Here is a 20887-nt window from a genome sequence, read left to right on the forward strand (position 1 = left end):
CCAGATATATATATATATATATATATATATATATATATATATATATACCAAATATATATATACCATATATATATATATATATGGTATTTTGCACAACAGGAAAGCTCCAGCTGTTAAGTGTAGAAAACAAATAAACAATGATCATGTTCATCAGGTTCATACGTTGTAGTTGTTTCTGAGCGCTTGAAAAGCAGATGTTGAAAAGCAGGAGGTGATTCAGGCGGGTGTGGTCAATGACGTACAGACTCATAAGTACGAGCGTTCAGAGACAAGCTGACCAGAGCACACTTTAACATGTATCCTCCTGACAGCTCATCAAAAGACGGGCCGTTTTCCCTTCCAAATGCTTTTACCAGCGATCAAATCAAGCAATATTGTTCTCGTCTGGGATAATTATCGACTTCAAGCCTTACAGTGGACCATCTGTTGACATCGATTGCAACAGGTAGGCTCACTGTCTTCCAGCGTCCATTTGTAGCATTGTGCGTAAAATTCCACTTAACGTTACCATTTCATTTCATTCAGCGCATGTGGTCGCTTAAAGTAGGCTACATTTGTTTACGTGTGCACTTTTCAGACAGAAACGACGTAAACAGGTTAATGATTGGAATAATGCAGAACGTCAAATTCATTTACTTTTACTCGGCATGAGGATGAAAGGTCTAAGTTAACGCTTAGTAGAGGTTAACAATGCATTAAAGTAAGCTGTACGATATTACATGCACATACTGTCTGTATGACATAAAGAAAATTGACTGGTTTTAAATTTGTCTAGTAGATAAACGAGAACTGTTTTAAACTGAACTGTGATAATTAATCATGATAAAAAAAATTGACACAATAAAGGTGATCAAGTCCTTAATCTGAATTATCTGACAGTATACATCTTAAAACATGAATAGCCTATAGCTACCCGTAGTTAATTTATCAAAAAAATAAATAAATAAATAAAATAAAAATTTAAAATGTAGAATTTAGTATATTTAATACCATTGATTAAAATTATGTGGGTTTTTTTAAATGAATGAGGCTAAAATTCAAAACAGTCAAGAAAACTGCTGGAAATAGTTTACCTACAGTATGATTTAAGTACTGAATGGGCCCCATTAATGATGACCTGCTGCGTTTTTGCTACACTTAACCCACTAGTCAAATGGACTAATAAATCACTTTTAAAACTAAATGAATGAGGCAAAAATTCAAAACAGTCAAGGAAACCGCTGGAAATAGTTTACCTACAGTATGATTTACTGTATGGGCCCCATTAATGAGCTGCTGCATTTTTGCTACACTTAAACCACTAGTCAAATGGACTAATAAATCACTTTTAAAACTAAAAGTCAGCAATGATGTCAGTGAGCTATGACATTGTTGTGACCTCAGCAAGCGGTGACATTTAATATGCAAAATTCTAATAAAACTTTTGTTGTACACTACAGTAATACAACTTTAGTCAACTTTAGTTTTTAGTCTGTGGCAAAGACACGGGTCTATCCATCAGTGACAGTAATACATCTACTTTTATGTGACTTTAACCGGCTGAAGACTGTCAGTAGGATAGTTTAATAACAGGCAGATTGTGCCAAATAGGCTCTTTACAGTTTCCTTTTATCCACTCTCAATTATATAGGCCATTTTAGCTTTCCCTTTAAACTGGACAACATTTATCATGTGAACTCCAGCAGTAAGGAATAGAAGTAAAATGACTGAATGTAAAATAATGAAATCTCTTTTTTTTTTCTTTTGCCTTGAAAAAAGTGTTTTTTTTTGTATTTACATGATAAATAAAATAAATACATGAATAAATTCAATAAATATACATAATTCTGTGTTGCCAGTAAATCAACAATTATCTTACAGATGGACAAAATCATGAAAAATAGATGGGGCTGCTGCCTCTCTGCTGAGATTTCCAGTAATTACGATTATAGTTTGTAGCACTGAAGAAAAAAAATCCCTACCAGATGCATCATTTTGCGCTGTGACTATGGTCTAGTCAAAGCAGCTCTACCTAATTCACATCTATGAAATGAAATTCACAAAACGTCTGCATAAAATATTCTTAAATATAAATATGGCATTGTATGTTTATGATTTATGTATTTGGCAAATTATTTTATCCAAAGCACCTTTGCATTCAGATGATTAGTTTTATCAGTTCTTGCTTTCCCTGGGAATCAAACCCTGCTGTGGCTAACACCATGTTTTACTGCTGAAACTACAGGGAAACTTATTAAAACAATAAGCCTTGTGAAGACGTGGTTTTAGAAAAGCTAAGGGTCTCACGGGGCTTATTGCTTTTATAAAAAGGTTTGACCATAAAAAATATTTATTGTAATGAGGTCACTGTATCATTGTAGAGTACTTCACCAAACAGCTTCAAATATGGCTCAACCAATCGGAATCAAGAATCGGAGCTATCCGTTTTATAAAATATTCTATAGCGCTCCAGTTTTACGTGCACTGTATTATTAGAAAAGGTTGATAGTCTTAAAGGTTTGCATTAGGCTCAATGGTGGTTCCCACCACTCCTGCACAGGGCATGGTTTCCGTCGCTCCTTCTTTCCCTTATCCGTTTTCCGCCAGAGAAGGGAGTGAGGGAAGCTGAAGAAGGGAGATCACACCATGGCCTTGGGCTTTTGTTTTTGGTATGCACTGCTGGCCGGTGGCCGGGCGCTCTTTTGCCTCAAGAGCATGGAGGATCATGCCAGACTGGTTGTCAGTTGAGTTGATGCAGGCAGACTCAGTCTGTGCTTTCCAAGTCCCCTACTTCTCTCTGTCTTCCATTCTATCCAAGTCTTTCTTAGCCTTCTATTGGATGAATTATAGGAATTGGAGGTTACTGAGTTTTAATCTGAAGAATAGTTTCCCCATTATCATAATGAGTGTTTTACTGTAAGTGTTCTTTACAGATTGGTAATGAGATATTTGACAGTGTCTGAAAAAATCATGTGCACAGTGACAATTTAAGTTACTAAATGGATGTAGTAGATTAAAAATACCTAAAGAGATACCACTACCTGCAGTGTAAAAAAAATGCACCGTTAATTTTACACAAAAACGAGAAAAAAACACACAAAAAAAACACTGACAGTGGTGGTTGCCAAAATATCACCTTAAAAATATGTTTCCATTGTTGCAGGATTGCTTGTTACTGTCTGTATCACTGAAAAAAAAATGAATGTAAATTATAGATAACAAAATATAAAACAAACACAACCATTTAAATAAAATACAATCATATGTGATGTCACACCATTTACTGTTTCACATTTTAGAATATTCATGTAATATATATTTGACAATATTTTGCAGTAAAATACATACAATGCAATGTTAAACCATTTAAAACGTTTCTCTGTGTACAATAAGGTAGGTATTACTGGAGCATTTAATAGGCTAAATATACTATAATAACATTATTATTTATTTATTCGTAATTATTGTAATAATAATATAAAAATAAAGGGATGGATAAAATATTGTTTTAATTATTTATAAAAAAAAAGTTTAATGTTCACAAAATTGCTTTGTATATCATCAGATAATTTCCATTTTGTCATTTTGCAGGTACTTGTGCTCTGGATATGTTTTGGCAAGCTGCCTGTCTGCACTGAAACGAGGGTTCAAAAGTCCTCGGCAGACTCACGTTGGCAGTCTGGAGAGACGGTGTGGCTAACTGCCTCTCTCAAATAGTCTACAATACTGTGTAGGTAAGAGTCACTTTAACAGACTTCTGTGTTCAAATTAAGAACTAAAATGTGTCATTAAAAAGACAGCAGTGCAAAGAGCTGAGAGAAATAGAAATGTATCTTTATTATGCCTTGGTTCATTTTAATGGATAGAATGTGTAAGAGAAATGTACATTCCTGAGGTAGATCTTTGAATGCAACCTTCTGTAGATTCATACCATCACTGGGCTGTATGCAACAGGCTGAATTAATTTGACTGAATATGCAAGACACGCAGCTGCTTTTTTAGTGTTCACAAGCTATTAAATTGTTGTGAGACCAGTTTTATTAGCGTCCCGGAAGAACACTCAATAGCAATGTTGAGGTCAATCCAGGGAATGCATGAACAGATAAAATATATATCTTGAATGCAACATAATTCACCTTGGATAGAAGCATCTGCCAAATACATCTGAATGTATATGAATGTGTAGACAGATCACATTTTACATTTGTTATGAGAGTGAGTTAAAAATATTAATATAAAGTGGAATTGAATTCCTTTTTTGGTTTTTTGGTGGAACACAGTGTGTAATAGTCTAATCCTCCTCAATCTAGTCTTGTCACTTTGCACTATGAATGACTTGCCAGTAATCATTAACTTAAGGATGCATCCTGTCTTGGCCCTTTCCACTGCGCAACAACTCCTTTTTTATGGTTGAAACTTAATAAAAAGAAATATATTACTGTTCAAACTTGGGGTGTACTAAACTCACTGTACGATATTATTCAATACTTTAAGACATATAGTAAAAGGTTAACACATTTTTTTTTTACTCCTTATTAAAATGCTAAATTTGTTATTACATTGGGGGGTGGAACTAAATATGCTTGAACTTGGTGATCATAACCCAATGCACAAGACAATGGTGACACCAGAATAAAAATATTCATGATTCTGAGGCTGAAAACAGAATTATTTTCGACGAATATGCTTGCACTCTATCACTGACTAGATATAACTCACCTAAAGGATTATTAGGAACACCTGTTCAATTTCTCATAAATGCAATTATCAACCAATCACATGGCAGTTGCTTCAATGCATTTAGGGGTGTGGTCCTGGTCAAGACAATCTCCTGAACTCCAAACTGAATGTCAGAATGGGAAAGAAAGGTGATTTAAGCAATTTTGAGCGTGGCATGGTTGTTGGTGCCAGACGGGCCGGTCTGAGTATTTCACAATCTTCTCAGTAACTGGGATTGTCACACAAAACCATTTCTAGGATTTACAAAGAATGGTGTGAAAAGGGAAAAACATCCAGTATGCGGCAGTCCTGTGGGTGAAAATGCCTTGTTGATGTTAGAGGTCAGAGGAGAATGGGCCGACTGATTCAAGCTGATAAAAGAGCAACTTTGACTGAAATAACCACTCGTTGCAACCGAGGTATGCAGCAAAGCTTTTGTGAAGCCACAAAACAACAGAGGTTGTGTTGTTGCTGACACAACAAAGTCAGAATTTGGCCTTAACAGAGTGAGAACATGGATCCATCATGCCTTGTTACCACTGTGCAGGCTGGTGGTGGTGGTGTAATGGTGTGGGGGATGTTTTCTTGGCACACTTTAAGCCCCTTAGTGCCAATTTGGGCATTGTTTAAATGCCACGGCCTACTTGAGCTTTGTTTCTGTCCATCCATGTCCTTCCCTTTATGGCCACCATGTACCCATCCTCTGATGGCTTCAAATTGGTTTGTTGAACATGACAATGAGTTCACTGAACTAAAATGCCCCCCACAGTCACCAGATCTCAACCCAATAGAGCACCTTTGGGATGTGATGGAACGGGAGCTTCGTGCCCTGGATGTGCATCCCACAAATCTCCATCAACTGCAAGATGCTTTCCTATCAATATGGGCCAACATTTCTAAAGAATGCTGTCAGCACCTTGTGAATCAATGCCACGTAGAATTAAGGCAGTTCTGAAGGTAAAAGGCAGTCAAACTTAGTATGGTGTTCCTAATAATTCTTTAGGTGAGTGTATTTAAAATAATGTAGGACACTTTTTACTGGTAACAAGACATTTGGCATTATCACACATTATATTCAACATTAAATACAGTAGTTTAATGTAGTACTGACACTATAAACTTGATTTTTTTTTCTCACACAGTCATTTTTATTTTGGGTGAACTATACGCAATACATCCACAATTAATTTTTGTATTGTATATATGGTGATACGATATATATTGTTAAGCCTCTATTCAAACATTTGGGGAGAGAAAGACTTTTTTTTTAAGTTTAGAATGAATAATATGTGCATTTTTTTTTTAAATGAATTTCTCAACTTAAACCAAAATCTTCTTGTCAATTATGCAATAGGCTATGTCGCGTTTCAGTTTTGATGACTAAGGAGTTCAACATGACATGCATCAACAGTCCCCTGTTGATGATGTGACAGCGCTGAACTCATCTGCCCTCACCATGTCCGAGTATCCCGAGGGAGAAAGCCCGCTTCAGCTGCAGGACGTGGACTCCAGCAGGGTGGGGGGTCACATCCTCTCTCCTATCTTTAACTCCTCCTCACCATCCCTGCCGGTGGAGAGCCATCCCGTCTGCATCCAATCACCCTACACAGACCTCGGCCATGACTTCACCACTCTGCCCTTCTACAGTCCCGCTCTGCTGGGTTACGGCACATCGCCCCTGTCCGAGTGCTCATCAGTGAGACAGTCACTAAGCCCCACCCTCTTTTGGCCACCTCATAGCCAAGTTTCGTCACTTGCATTGCATCAACAACACACTCGACTTCAACAAAACCATCCAACGGGTGGGACTTGGACAGAACTTACACCACATGATCACAGTGAAGAGGAATACAGGTATGCGGAAGCACAAACCTTTTTTTGAATTCAGAAGGTTACGTAAAACTGTTTAAAGCTGCTCAGATGTGTCCGCTCCCCTTTATAGAAAGCCGCTGGTGAAGAGAGTAGCAGATGCAGAGGAGACTTCTACCTCTTTAAGAGGTAAAGCTGACATGCACTACTGTGCCGTCTGTAGTGATTACGCCTCTGGGTACCATTATGGCGTGTGGTCGTGTGAAGGATGCAAAGCCTTCTTCAAGAGGAGTATACAAGGTATCACTCTCTCATTGCACTGATGTTCACATTTTTGGCCTAGTAATCTGATGATCATTTTCAAGTTATTGACCATAACTAATAAACAGCAGGTTTAAAAATTAATTTGTCAAGTCACCTTTATTTACATTAAAGATTGTTTCAAGCAGCTTTAATAGTGCAACAAAGTTTGTTTTGGCTGTACAGAAGATTTAGAAGAATAGAAGAAGATAGTGTTAGCGTCATTCATTTATCTAAATTAATCCAAAACAATAAAAACTAATATCAATAAATTTCATGTTATGGTCAATAACAGATAAATGGCTAATCTTAAAATTAAATTAGTCAAAATTAATTAAATCATACTCTTAAAAACTAAGCTAAAAACATTTTAAATGCAAACTTGTGTGTAAAAATACACAAAAGCTAATTCAGGCAATCCTAAATTATAATCTACAGTATTAAAAAAATGGGTATTCATTTTGAGATGTGTTATTAAATTATAATGTTTTTAAAGGGTTAGTTCACCCAAAAATGATCAATGATTATGTCATTAATGACTCACCCTCATGTCGTTTCAAGTCTGTAAGACCTCCGTTCATCTTCGGAACTCAGTTTAAGATATTTTAGATTTAGTCCGAGAGCTTTCTGTCCCTCCATTTCAAATGTGCTCTCAAACTAAATCTAAAATATCTTAAACTGTGTTCCAAATATGAACGAAAGGTCTTACGGGTTTGGAATGACATGAGGGTGAGTCATTAATTACATCATTTTCATTTTTGGGTGAACTAACCCTTTAAAGACTAAGTGAGTGATGATGGGTAATCCAAGTGTAAATAAATATAAATATATACGATGTATATATATATATATATATATATATATACTGTATGAATATACTGTATGTATATACTGTGTATGTATGTATGTATATATATATATATATATATATATATATATATATATATATATATATATTCTTTTCTCTGGTATATACCGGTTAATTTTAAAAAAATACGCAGATTTAAATCTCCCACATACATTTATAGAATGTTCAGCATTCAAAATGTAACTGAGAGTGATGATTGCATCATCGTGAATTTGCAGTCTGATTAGTGTTTTGACCTGGATTTTTTAAAATTTATTTGCATGCTGAATTGTGAGTGGTCTTGTCTTACTTGCATATATTTAACCATACATAGCCATCTTCACAGTGCATATAGACCCATTCACAGCCATCTTTTCCTTCAGAAATGCTAATTTAGCCAATCTTATTACATGACTCTGGAATTGTAATTGGTTATGTGATTAATTCTAACCATCAGTGGTGAAATATTTTTATATAATGACTTATAAAATGTATATTTTTTTTGTCCCAGACAACCAATTGTGTACACAGCTGTGCTAAGTATATTCATGTCTCTAGAAGACCACTCTGCTTTACTTTGCGGCCCTTTAAAAATTGTAGCAGTTTTTTATTGCTTGTTACGATTTGAACACACAAATGTTCTGTGGCTAATAGGGAACATCTGATTAATTTTCTCAGGACACAATGACTACATCTGCCCTGCCACCAACCAGTGCACCATCGACAAGAACCGCCGCAAAAGCTGCCAGGCCTGCCGACTCCGGAAGTGTTATGAAGTTGGAATGATGAAATGTGGTGGGGCGCTGTCTCCTTTGTTCTAACACACCCACACAGTTACCAACTACTTAATGAGAGAGATTGCTGAGTGCTGAATGTCCAAAGTCATTGACTTTGTTCCAATAATAAGCAGCTATCATGCCGTGAAGTTGTGATATGCATCAGCATTTAAATGATAATGTGATCGATTATTTATAAAGTAGATGATGGTCAAATGTTGCACCAAAACAACCCAGATATAATACTAAAAATACATGTCATCACACATAAATCTTTGATTTAAGATTTCAAAAAATACGACTTCACACAACTTTGAACCAGACAACAGTAAATGGTCTGGTAGATCAAGATAAAACGTCTTAGTTCTTTGCATGTTGTCTTTAGAGCTGTTTGTGACTTGGGTGAATATCTCGGAGGGCTTTTCCTCGTGTTGCTGTGGAGACCACTCTTGTAATTTTTGTTTTAGGGCAGTGTACTTTTACAGCTTCGCTTCAAGGTTAGAAAAGAAAGTGATGTAAAGTGTCTTATCTTACTGGTAGATGTTTTTGGTTTGAGCTCTGTAGACTTCATCATAAATCAAATACACAGTTTTGTAATTTGTTTTTGCAGCTTTGCCTTCTGCTCGTCCATATTTTTGGTCTCAACTTTTTCATTTTTGTTGCCCCCAATTTTCTAACAAAATTTTTGATGGCCCCCAGTTTTTCTGCTGTAATTCTGCTTGTTTCTAAAACCCAAACAGCAACTGAGAATATTAATATATTAAATCAAACAATAAAAAGAATATTTACTGAAGGGAAGTAAAAAAGAAATAGCATTTAAATTTAGATATTTTTATATTTTATATTAATTTAAATACTTTTAAGTAATCCTGCAGGCCCCTGGTTGAGATCCTCTTGTTTAAAGGGTTAGCTCGGTATTTTACACTTAAAGCCCTGTTTTTAAGATTGTTTCTGATGAAATAGAACAGTTAAGATTGGAATTTGGACAAATGCTGCTGTCCCGAGAATTTTAGGTTTCTGTGTTAGCACCCACCCGCACAATGGTTGTCTATGTGCACTGGAACAATCATTCATAAAAAACATTAAACTTTAGTTTACAAAGACGTGAAACTCATTGAGTGGTCAGGAGTTTTATCGTAGTTTTTGTCCGACTCGACTTGACTTGACTCCATTGACTGCTAACACAGAAACCTAAAATTCTCGGGACGGCAGCATTTGTCCAAATTTCAATCTTAACCCATTTAATCAGAAGCGATCTTAAAACAGGGCTATAAGTGTAAAATACCGAACTAACCCTTCAAGCCAAATGTGGAATTTAAGGGGAAGTGTCTTATTTCTGCACTGCTAGTGACACCTAACGTGATTGCAAAGGCAATGGATGTTCCCGAACACTCCCTCTGTCTACCATTGGTCGTACAAACACACAATCCCGCCTACATTCACACCATTGGTTGCGGCAGTGTTGCTGTACTGGTTAGGATTATCAAACAAACATAGCAATGTTTTTTCACAGTGTTTGCACTTTGGGTAAATCAACCTATGAATGAACGACTCTACATAGTAGATTGTACTTAATATAACTATTTAATATGAAACCAATTACACACTTCACCTTTATTATCATGTCAGTTGCTAATCAACAGCATAGATGAGGCAGAGATGAATGGTGCAATTACCTTGTGTTTTGTACAGGGTTACGGCGAGATCGTGGCAGCTACCAACAAAGAGGAGCACAGCAGAAGCGACTGGCACGATTCTCTGGCAGGATGAGAACCAGTGGCCCGAGATCTCAAGAGATGAAAAGTGTCCCATGTCCCCTCAGTGGAAATGAGGTGGTTAACATGGCATTGACCCCCGAAGAACTAATCGCTCGCATCATGGATGCAGAGCCACCTGAGATTTACCTCATGAAAGACATGAAGAAGCCATTTACTGAGGCCAACGTCATGATGTCACTGACCAACCTGGCTGACAAAGAGCTCGTTCACATGATCAGCTGGGCCAAGAAGGTCCCAGGTGAGTGTAAACCAGATTTATAAGAACAACAGATTCAGTTATAACATCAACTCAGCGTGTTACCGTATTTCTGTTGGTTCATAGAACTTTTCCAATAACACAAACTGCAAATCCACATGGAATTTAGGAATTTGGGTATTTGGTCATAGCATGTTTCAGTTTGACCAAACCCGGAAGGCTGATTCACTATGGATTCCCTCTGGAATATCTAATGGGTTTTAGAAGAGCAGTTTTGGATTTTATGTGTTCACTACAGTAATGGATGTGGTTAATATTACTTAATATTGAGAATTTGTCATTTATCATTTATATTCCAAATAAATTGCATTACATCATACCCTGTTCAAACATGAATTTTGAAATCGTTTTGTGCTTTTAAAATGTTTCTAAAAGTTGCTGCATGACATATACAACAGTTGTCCACTGAATTTCATATTATTTGTCAAGCACATAAATCTGGATGTTTGTTCTGCTTTTAGCCGTTTGAACATTGTAGGGTTGTGTGGGTAATAAAAAAAAAACAAAAATCAATTCTAGAATACATGGATTAGAAACACTTGTTTTAGAGTTAGTGCAGGCCAGGGCAGTACAAGGAAGTGAGCTTATATGCTAAACAAATGATGTGAAATTCATGCGTCAGCCGTCTTAATCCTCATGTATACTTGTTAGCAGCTTATGTTTTTAAAGCACACAACAATTTTATATTCTATTTGATTACGGTATGACTGTATGAAGAGTTCAGATGCAAAAGCCTCTAAATGCCATTTGAAATTTTCTTCTTTAATGATGATTTTTATCAAACTTGTATATTTAAGTTCAGTAATATCACTTAAATAACAATTTAAGTGAAATTACTGAACTTAAATATACAAGTTTGATAAAAATCATCATTAAAGAAGAAAATTTCAAATGGCATTTAGAGGCTTTTGCATCTGAACTCTTCGTATGCTGTTAAACAAATCTTCTGCTCATGTAATGTTAGCCACAACAACATTAACTCATCAGAACTCACTATAATAAAAAGCAACTTTAGAAATTCATGGCTCAAAATTGTTAATTCTCTTTCAGGTTTTAGGATTTCAAAAATATCTTTATTTTGAACTTTGAAGAACCCTTTCTGTAGTGGATGGATTAAATGGATTAAAATGAACCGTTTTTGAAGTAGATGGATTTCTGAATTGAAGTGAACTTGACGTATAATGGGTCAGCGTGCTTAATAAGGACATAATGATACAGAAAATAAATTATGTGAAAAATTATATTGCAATGATTTAATTGCATCCCCCCAAGAAATTTTAAATTTGTTCACACAACTTATTTTCCCACAAATTTGGTGATTAAAAAAATAAATTAATAAAAGCTGGGGTGGGAGGGATTTTTTTTTTTTTTTTTTTTTGTGAGCCAGCCCAGTTTCTTGGGAGAAAGCAATACTTTTGTGGGAAAAATGTAAGTGTTGTGAGTGAAGACAAAAGCATTAAAATATACATTTTCCTTCCATACACCAAACTATATAATATTTTTCTCTGTAGTTAAAGGGAAGTGATTCACAAGTTTATTAGTCTGAAATCTGCATTGAGAGGTCTTGTTTTGTTTTGATATACTTGATGTCTTCTGTTTTCTGATCTGATTTATCACTTTAATGAATATTTGTCTTTTGAGATGGGCAGTCTTTTATTAGTGAATCATCATGTTCTAATTCTGAACATGAACAGTTTGTTTATTTTGAGAACGGCAGTAAACTTTCCCTCAGACTCTTCTTTTCAAGTTATCCCAGATCCCCAGGGATAAGCAGCTTATGTGGGGACACAAGCCTTATCTCGGTCACTTTCTGACAGGGAAGCACTGTCGGCTGAAATGAACTACTCCGCTAATTTTGTATACAACCTGTAAACTATGGATTGTGTTTGATCGCTGTGGGTTTAATGACTGTTGTTGGTTGTGTGTGCAGTTGGTAACACATGCTTAATTCTCCCCGCAGGTTTTGTGGAGCTCAGTCTTTTTGACCAGGTGCATTTGTTAGAGTGCTGCTGGTTAGAGGTGCTGATGCTGGGACTGATGTGGCGCTCTGTTAATCACCCAGGAAAGCTCATCTTCTCTCCAGACCTCAGTCTCAGCAGGTAACTATAGTAGTCTGAGTTAATTGTGTTTATCTCATTGCCTAATTTATGAACAGGCACATCCATCTCTCCGTGCTTGAATTCATCACATGGTTTAGGTGGTCAGTATTTTTATGCAGCTATCCTTTTGTTCTGTATGCCAGTGTAGTCTGAAATCATTTATGGGTGATTTAAGTAAATGATTATGTGTTCTGTACAGGCACCAGTTAACTTTCTTGTCATGTCAAGGTTCAACACATTAGCCATGGTTAGTCATAGTTAGCATGCAGACCTACACAATAAGTCAATTGACTGCATGAAGCTCTTTTATTTTATTAAATCTATTCATTTTGCCAGTACGTGTATGCAAAAAATGCACTTCACACATAATAATAATAATAAAATCACTTTAAGCACTTTTGCTAAAATATGATCAATATTTGAAAACGTTTGTCTGCATATAGTGTGGGACCAACATGCAGAAAAAACAAAACAAGAAATTATATCGTATACATACCTTTTTTAAAATATAATCACTGAGATGGATAATTACACTTACATACATTCAAGTTGAAAAGAAAATGTTATTACTTGTTACACCACAATTTATTACCAATGAATATTAATGAATAATAATATTAATATTCATTACATTTAAAATAGTGCAAACGCTTTTTTTAATCCATTTGAAACCATCATCAATACAAAGAATGTATGTTTTTGATAATTTTAATGTTTTTTTTTGTTGTTTTTTTTACTTTTAAGATGTAATGTAAATTGTAACGTGTGTATGTGATTTCATACTGCAGAAGCTTTGTATAAAGAACTGTTTATTCATAACATAAGCTTTGTAGAATAGTGAAACATCTCAAGAATACAGCTGTGAAATAAAATCAGCATTCTGGCCAGATGTGTTCAGATGTGTCACAGTGTGATGCATGGTGTGGTAGGAAATAGAGAGCTGCCAATACAACTGTGGGAAGACAGAAACTGATTCTTCCATGACTTCTCTGCAGAGGTGGAAAGAAATGAATTACAGTACATGAGTACATTTTTTCGATTTTTTTCTTTTCTTTTTTTTTTCCGTAAAATTAATTTGTGGTATTTTTACTTGAGTTTAATAAAAGTAAAGTATTCAACTTCGCTACATTTATTTTTCACCAAAAGTACAAAGTAGGCGGGGTGTTCAAACCGCACTTTGACATTCAATCACCGGCGCTCGTGTTTTGAATCTGTATCACTAACATTTCAATATTTCACTGAATGCAAGTGAGCTATGTTCATATTCTGTATAATACCAGAGCACTGAGCAGTTTAAGTAAATTAAAAACTCGGCTCATAAAATGCACACAGTTATTGCATGGACAGAGCAAGAACAACATTTGTGTCTAAAATATGGTACATGCACACAGATCAATTAATGGTAAAGCTCCCTCTCTTTAACAATAAAGTAAACTAAATGTACGAAGCAAACTTTGTACAAAGCTGAAAAAACCTCCTCAACAGTGAAATAAGATTGCATGATTTATCTGTCAATCAGATGGACGTGAAAGGGTAGTTTGTTATTAGAGCAACTGTGGGCTCCCAGTACATTTTCAGTTGGGGAAAAAAAAAGAAAAAAGATTTTTATTTAAAATGTTAACCATACTGGTTTCATGTTGCTTCTTCTTAACACAGAGTGAGAATATATTATTTTATTCAATTCGATACATATGATACTCCTTTAAGCAAACTACTTATTTACTCTTACTTGAGTCTTATTATTTTTCAATACTTCTACTTGTACTCAAGTTATGAAAAAATAGAGTAGCCTATCCATCGCTACTGTAAAGTAAAATAAAAAAAAATAATAATATTCATTTCCTTCCTATCCCTTGCTGCCACTGGAGAAAATAAAAAAAATCCCTACCGACCCATTAATGACAACCAAGCGGAACCAAACTTTTTTTTTATGTCTTAAGTACAATTCGTTAGTACTCTTTTCACCACTGCTTGTCTGTTATAATGCCCCCTCTACTCCGCTGCCCTTTGTACCCCCTTAATATGGTGTGTACTCACGTTGTAATGCAGAAAGAAATGTGGCCAGGCTTACAGATGCTCTGCAGACTTTACACTATACTCTTTCAATCCGTTCTAGTCATGGGTAGGTTTGCTGTAAATATGCATCTGACGCCAGCCATTGACTGTATTTTCATGGGCTTGGAGAAGGAATTCATTGTATCATAGCCAACCATAAGTTGGATTTGGTGAATGATGTCAACATCAAAAAAAACCAAAAACAAAACCTTTTCTTTTCTTTCTGACTACATCTGTCGATAATGATACTCAGTATTATTTGACACAAATACAAATTCCCTAAAATAATAGTTACTTGTAGAAGTTAGGTACAAGGTCTGGTTTAATGCGAAATTGAAGTAGCTGTATCTGTATTCTCTGTTCTCACAAGTTTTAACGAAGTGTTAGCGCCGTCCTGGTCTCATTCACTGCAGCAGGTCCAATTGTAGCACCTCTCAGCCATTTCGCTTTGTGTAGAATTCAGCATTCGTGCTTTCTGTAGGTGCCAGGTTTTGGAATACAGCTAGTTAGGTTGGAGATTGATGCTAGGTCCCGTGTTTCTGATGAGGTGTTTCTTATTTGTGAGACTGATGACGGTCTTTGTGCTCGGCAGGGACGAAGGCAGCTGTGTGCAGGGGTTTGTGGAGATCTTCGATATGCTGCTGGCAGCCACATCCAGATTCAGAGAACTCAAATTACAGAGAGAGGAGTACGTTTGTCTCAAAGCCATGATTCTCCTTAACTCCAGTAAGTGCTCTTCTTTTGAAATGTGCAAGGATTTATACTACATCCATTACTAAAACAAATGTATTTTTTATTAGATAATGAATGTGCACGTTTTGATCTCATTGTAACTAATATCTCAGATGTTTCTGCTAGAAGTAAATAGAGACTAGCATTAAGTTTTCACTATAGGCTACTTGTATATTAAAAGTTGCGTTTATTTGTCACATGAGGTACATAATACCTCATAGGACCCATTATATTTAATCCCAATATTTTATATTAATCCATGAGTAACTTTTATCATAATTTTTTGCATATATTTGCAAATCAACATAAAAATTCTTTGAAGAATAAGGTTAGAAACAACAGCATTTATTTGAAATAGAAATCTTTTGTGGGATTATAAATGTCTTTACTGTCACTTTTGATCAATTAACGCATCCGTGCTGAATACAAGTCTAGCACACTATATACGTACCAATATCTAGAGTGCCCTGGATCCGTTACTAATGTAGCGTTAGTGATAGTATATTGTAAGGAAATTGAATAGAAACAAATCAGTAAAATAAATTTCAATAATGTTTCCCTTTTACTTGATAAATTAACTCAAGTTGTGAAATGAACCTCCAAAACCAGTTATAAATCAGAGTAGATAACTTTACATTACTCACAATTAACTCTTTGGAGTATATTCAACACTTTCACATCACGGCACCCACATTTGCGACTCGCGAGTATAAACTACACACACTCACGATGAACTAATGTAGGATATCAACACTTTAACTTCTGCAAAATTAGTAAAAACAAAAATGAACACTTAAAACTTAACTGCTTCACACTCTGTGTCATCGTTGTTGTTTTTTTCCCTTCTATCTCCTCTTCTTCGTTCCCTCCCTTCTCACTCTCTCCTCCCGCCCCCTCTCGCCTATCATATCGATCTCCAAACTAAAATGACTGAACTAAAATGTGAAATACCCAATCAGAGCCTAGAAATTTTATACACTTCTAACAACGGGATGAGTACAGATATACAATATAAATCAAATATATGAACAAAACAATATAAAAGATACAAGAAAAGTAAAATAATATAGATATACTTTTAACAAATTTCCACTACTCAAGTATGAATAGAGACAAAATTGTGAATAGTACTGTATTTTTTTATATATATCAGTTAACAATGTTAAACACAGCCTTTCATCACAGAAATATTGCATGATAACCAAAATTGTAAATTATGGTTTTATAATTTGGTAATTGTGGATTTTTTTAGCAACAAAAAACTGCTGGCAAAATGAAATATGTAAGCAAATGTATAAATTCTGTCTACTAGCATTGGATTGTAATGTAAAAAAAAAAAAAAAATTGTATGATGAACAGCTGTCATATCCTTAAACAAACTGCATTCCTTTGGGTCTGTGTATGAAACCTCTCCTTTTCTACTCGCATCGCTCCGGCTGTGATTCAAACCGACGTTTCTGGCATGGGAGGTGGGCGCGCTTAACAGGACTTTAAAGACCGCAGCCACTAATGCGCCTCTTGAAGACAGGGGAGTGAGGTTTACCTGCACAGCTCTTTACTAGCTGGCCGCTGTTACACCTCATTCCCATCTGGATCACGGCACCAAAGTAATCCCTCCACTCGTACCACTCTGAATGGGATTCGAACTGATGTTTCCAGTATGGGAGGCAGGTGCGCTAACAAGGACGCTAAAGACCACAGCATCCAGCATCAGCCGCTACTGTGTCTCTCGAGACCAGGGGAGTGAGGTTTAATCACACAGCTCTTGCTTGCTGGCCCCCTAAACCTTCATCCCATCCGGGTCACGGCACCAATGTAACCCCTCTGGGTCTACTCGCACCAGGATCCTTTGAGCAGGATTCGATCCGGCATTTGTGGTATGGAAGGCGGGTGCCGCAGCCTCTAGAGTCTTGATGGCTGGGGAGTGAGGTTTACCTGCACAGCTCATAAATTAATGTTGTGGCCTAGCACTTAAGCTCCAAAAGCAGGTTCGATTCTAGCTGGTGTCATGCACCAATCATACTCCCCTTCATTTCCTTTCCTCTCTTGTGTCTCTATCAAGTGGCATAAGGCCAAACAAACGTCTGGCCTTCAGAGTGCTGTAATAAATAGTGTTGGCTCGTAACTCAGGTTACAACTATCCCCACTTTAATTGAAGGGTGTCTTGGCAAGGCCAGTAAAACGCTCGCACTGTAAAATCTTTTTAAAACCTCTTTATTCTAAGCCCCCAACAGCTGTCTTCACTTTGTCTCCTCTGTCAATTTTTTGATCGCTCCAGATGTTGCATTGTTTTTGAATTGGATATTAGTTCAATTGGATGCTTATTTGAGTATAACCCTCTATTATTTCAAATGGCTGTAAATTTCTCTTCATGGCTTGAATCTCTGTGAACTTGCGCTTGTGCGTCATTGCAGACATGTGTCTGAGTTCGTCGGAGGGAGGAGAGGAGCTCCAGAGGCGGTCAAAGCTGCTGTGTCTGCTTGACTCGGTGACGGATGCTTTGGTATGGGCCATCTCGAAGACTGGCCTGAGCTTTCAGCAGCGCTCCACTAGACTAGCCCATCTGCTCATGCTGCTCTCCCACATAAGGCACCTCAGGTACCAACAATAAATGCAGTGCTTTCTCTCAGAAAAGGTGGCTTGTGGTCTGGCTTCATACAAAGTCATTTGTCTGAATACGGCAACATTTATGTCTCCAAGTCTGCTAAAAAAAAGTGATTACCGGTACAATTACAGTTCATTTGGACACATTCGGCTACTCGCTATTTTTGCATTTGCAATGTCTGCTGTAATTGAAACCACTTAAAACATCAATTATTCACAAGAGTGTTTTTTTTTTTTTTCAATTTGGGGTATAGCTGTCTAAAAGTATCAATGTTACTTATTTAACTACACTTCTCAATGTCCCAGTTGTTCATCTGTTTTTTAAAGTAGCTTTTCCAATAGCTAATTTGTCTAGCAATTATCAGTGTAGCGAATCAGTTCTTTTACATGGTTGATGGAAATAAATAGTCTCTTTTTGAACCATGTCACAAATGCAGCATTTGCTTACTAATTAGAGAAATACAGCTCTGATTAAGTGATATCTGATAATTATATATTTTAAAACACATTAACTTTTGCTTTAATCTGGTTACCTACTTGAGCCTTACTGTTTTAAATATAGCTATCCTCATTTACAAAAGGTTAGCTTACTATATTGAACTACTTTAAGTACAGTGGGGCCAAAAAGGATTTAGTCAGCCACTGATTGTGCAAGTTCTCCTACTTAGAATAATGAGCGAGGTCTGTAATTTTCATCATAGGTACACTTCAACTATGAGAGACAAAATGAGAAAAAAAAAATCTAGGAAATCACATTTGTTTTTTTCACATTTGAATTTTATTTGAAAAATATTGGTGGAAAATAAGTATTTGGTCACCCACAAACCAGCAAGATTTCTGGCTCTCACAGACCTGTAACTTCTTCTTTAAGAAGCTCTTTTCTCCTCCAATTGTTACCTGTATTTTTGGCACCTGTTTGAACCGTTATCTATATAAAAGACACCTGTCCACAGCCTCAAACAGTCACACTCCAAACTCAACCATGGCCAAGACCTAAGAGCTGTCGACGAACACCAGGAAGAAAATTGTAGACCTGCACCAGGCTGGGAAGAGTGAATCTACAATTAGAGGCAAGCAGCTTGGTGTGAAAAAAAAAATCAACTGTGCGAGCAATTGTGAGAAAATATACAAGACCACTGATAATCTCCCTCGATCTGGGGCTCCACGCAAGATCTCAAGATGATCATGAGAACGGTGAGCAAAAATCCTAGAACTACACGGAGGGACCTGATGAATGTCCTGCAGATAGCTGGGACCAAAGTAACAAAGGCTACCATAAGGATTTGAAGTGGATTTGAAGTGTACCTATGATAAAAATTACAGACCTATCTCATCATTCTAAGTTGAAGAACTTAGACAATTAGTGGCTGACTAAATACTTTTCTGGCCCCACTGTATCTTATAGTTTAGCTAACTGCTTTTTCAAGGTTAGCTTGACTGTATAGAAGACTCTTAAACTGCTGAGCTTGTAACCAGTCTCTGTGGTGTCGTGTGCATTTGTAACTCTCGATCTGTGCAAAATCTTCCACTGACCATCTGTAGTAACAAAGGCATGGACCACCTGCACTGCATGAAGATGAAGAAGATGGTTCCTCTGTATGACCTGCTCCTGGAGATGCTGGACGCTCATATCATGCACGGCTCACGTCTGTCTCACTCCGGTCCTGCTCCCAAAGAGAGCACAGGCGTCCAGGAGGCCACTCTATCAGGTGAGATCCAGAAAGAGTGTGCAACATAATGCACAGATTGTGAAAATACATACAAACTGTTTAATGATGAAAATGCCTGGTTTACAGTCAGTTTCCAGTTAAAATCTTTCCTAAAATCCTTCAAAAAAAAAAAAAAAAAGGAGAAAGAAATCCCATTAAATTACTTTTCTTTCTCTCCAGTGCTGAAGAATGATCTGTAGTTTCGGGAGGATGGACAACAAAAACAGCTACACAAAAAGCGTGGAATAGGATTTCACAAATTGAAAAACATCACTGATGTCTTGAATGTTCTCATGTGAAATCTATATTTTCTCTCTTTTTTTCAGACAGGATGGACATGGTGTCCAATTTGTACTTTATCTTTTCTCTTTCTATAAAATAAGCTTTCTGTTAAATAAAACAAACCAGCAGCACGATGATGCCTATAGCATCACTATAGCAACTGCTGTAGATAGAGCAGCTATTGACGACACTCTCAGAAGAAGAAAAAACACATCCGATTCCATCACTTGTAAAATGACAGCATGGACGATGAGAGAGATTTGTGTGCAGTGTGAGCAAAGACTGAATTCTGGTCCGAAGCTTTTTTTCTGTCACTTTATTTTTGACAAATTGTTTAAAGAAAAAAAAAAAAACTGCCTTATTTCATCCTGCTCCAAACCCAGTAAACCCCTTTAACACCATAAAGGCCTTGTACAAAACATTTATACATTTTCTAGATTGATCACCATTTTGTTCCACTGTGAAAACCTTTCCGTTTGTAAGATCACGAAATTTTTGATATTGCACTTTAAAATTTCTCTGAAATAGAAGAGCCTTAACCTTAACCCCCTCAGACCTGAATTATGTTTCAAGTTTCTGAAAAATATAAAAGTACATTTTCCCAGCTCATGAGGTTTCTATAAATGAAAACAAATGAAAAAAATAAAATTATATAATTGCTTTCATTGTGATTTTTTTTGTCCATTCCAATGGACATCAGGTCAAAACAGGTGTACTTCCCAAAAATGTACCAACATGAAATAAATTAATAAACATAAAATTTGTTGGTTTATACTTTAAGCTTTTTCTCAAGGTCAAAACAATTCCAGTAGTATACTATTTCAACTATAATTTTGAGGTTTTTGTTTTACAGATTGCACATTGTTTGTAACAAACTAAATATATTCAAATCAGTCAATCTGGTCATATTAGAGTCATTTTCTGTGTGCATCTTTCTTTTTT

General features: G+C 36.2%; 1 protein-coding gene across 3 annotated transcripts; it reads left to right on the plus strand.

Moving 5' to 3' along the window:
• Nucleotides 1–245: 245 nt before the first annotated feature.
• esr2a (estrogen receptor 2a) lies at nt 246–20610 on the plus strand. Of its 3 annotated transcripts, none has more exons than XM_039693072.2 (11): nt 248–445; nt 3571–3713; nt 6053–6552; nt 6641–6807; nt 8333–8449; nt 10123–10446; nt 12425–12563; nt 15211–15344; nt 17765–17948; nt 19497–19663; nt 19844–20610. In XM_039693072.2, the coding sequence occupies exons 3-11, from the start codon at nt 6098–6100 to the stop codon at nt 19861–19863; spliced, it is 1707 nt and encodes a 568-aa protein (XP_039549006.1). In that variant the 5' UTR covers nt 248–445; nt 3571–3713; nt 6053–6097; the 3' UTR covers nt 19864–20610. The 3 variants fall into 3 exon arrangements, with proteins under 3 accessions (XP_088974687.1, XP_039549006.1, XP_039549007.1); XM_039693073.2 differs by having other exon boundaries at nt 3571–3709; XM_089118561.1 differs by lacking the exons at nt 17765–17948; nt 19844–20610 and having other exon boundaries at nt 246–445; nt 19497–19657.
• The last annotated feature ends 277 nt before the right edge of the window (nt 20611–20887 follow it).

This window comes from Pimephales promelas, chromosome 13 (genome assembly GCF_988280905.1).
Source record: "Pimephales promelas chromosome 13, fPimPro1.hap1.1, whole genome shotgun sequence".
Taxonomy (NCBI): Eukaryota; Metazoa; Chordata; class Actinopteri; order Cypriniformes; family Leuciscidae; genus Pimephales; species Pimephales promelas.

What these genes read in the sequence shown, in the direction of transcription:
- esr2a (XM_039693072.2), top strand. Translation starts at nt 6,098, where the DNA reads ATGCATCAACAGTCCCCTGTTGATGATGTGACAGCGCTGAACTCATCT. An exon ending in CACAGTGAAGAGGAATACAG is followed by an intron (nt 6,553 to 6,640) that starts GTATGCGGAAGC and finishes TCCCCTTTATAG; the next exon opens with AAAGCCGCTGGTGAAGAGAG. An exon ending in CTGGGCCAAGAAGGTCCCAG is followed by an intron (nt 10,447 to 12,424) that starts GTGAGTGTAAAC and finishes TTCTCCCCGCAG; the next exon opens with GTTTTGTGGAGCTCAGTCTT.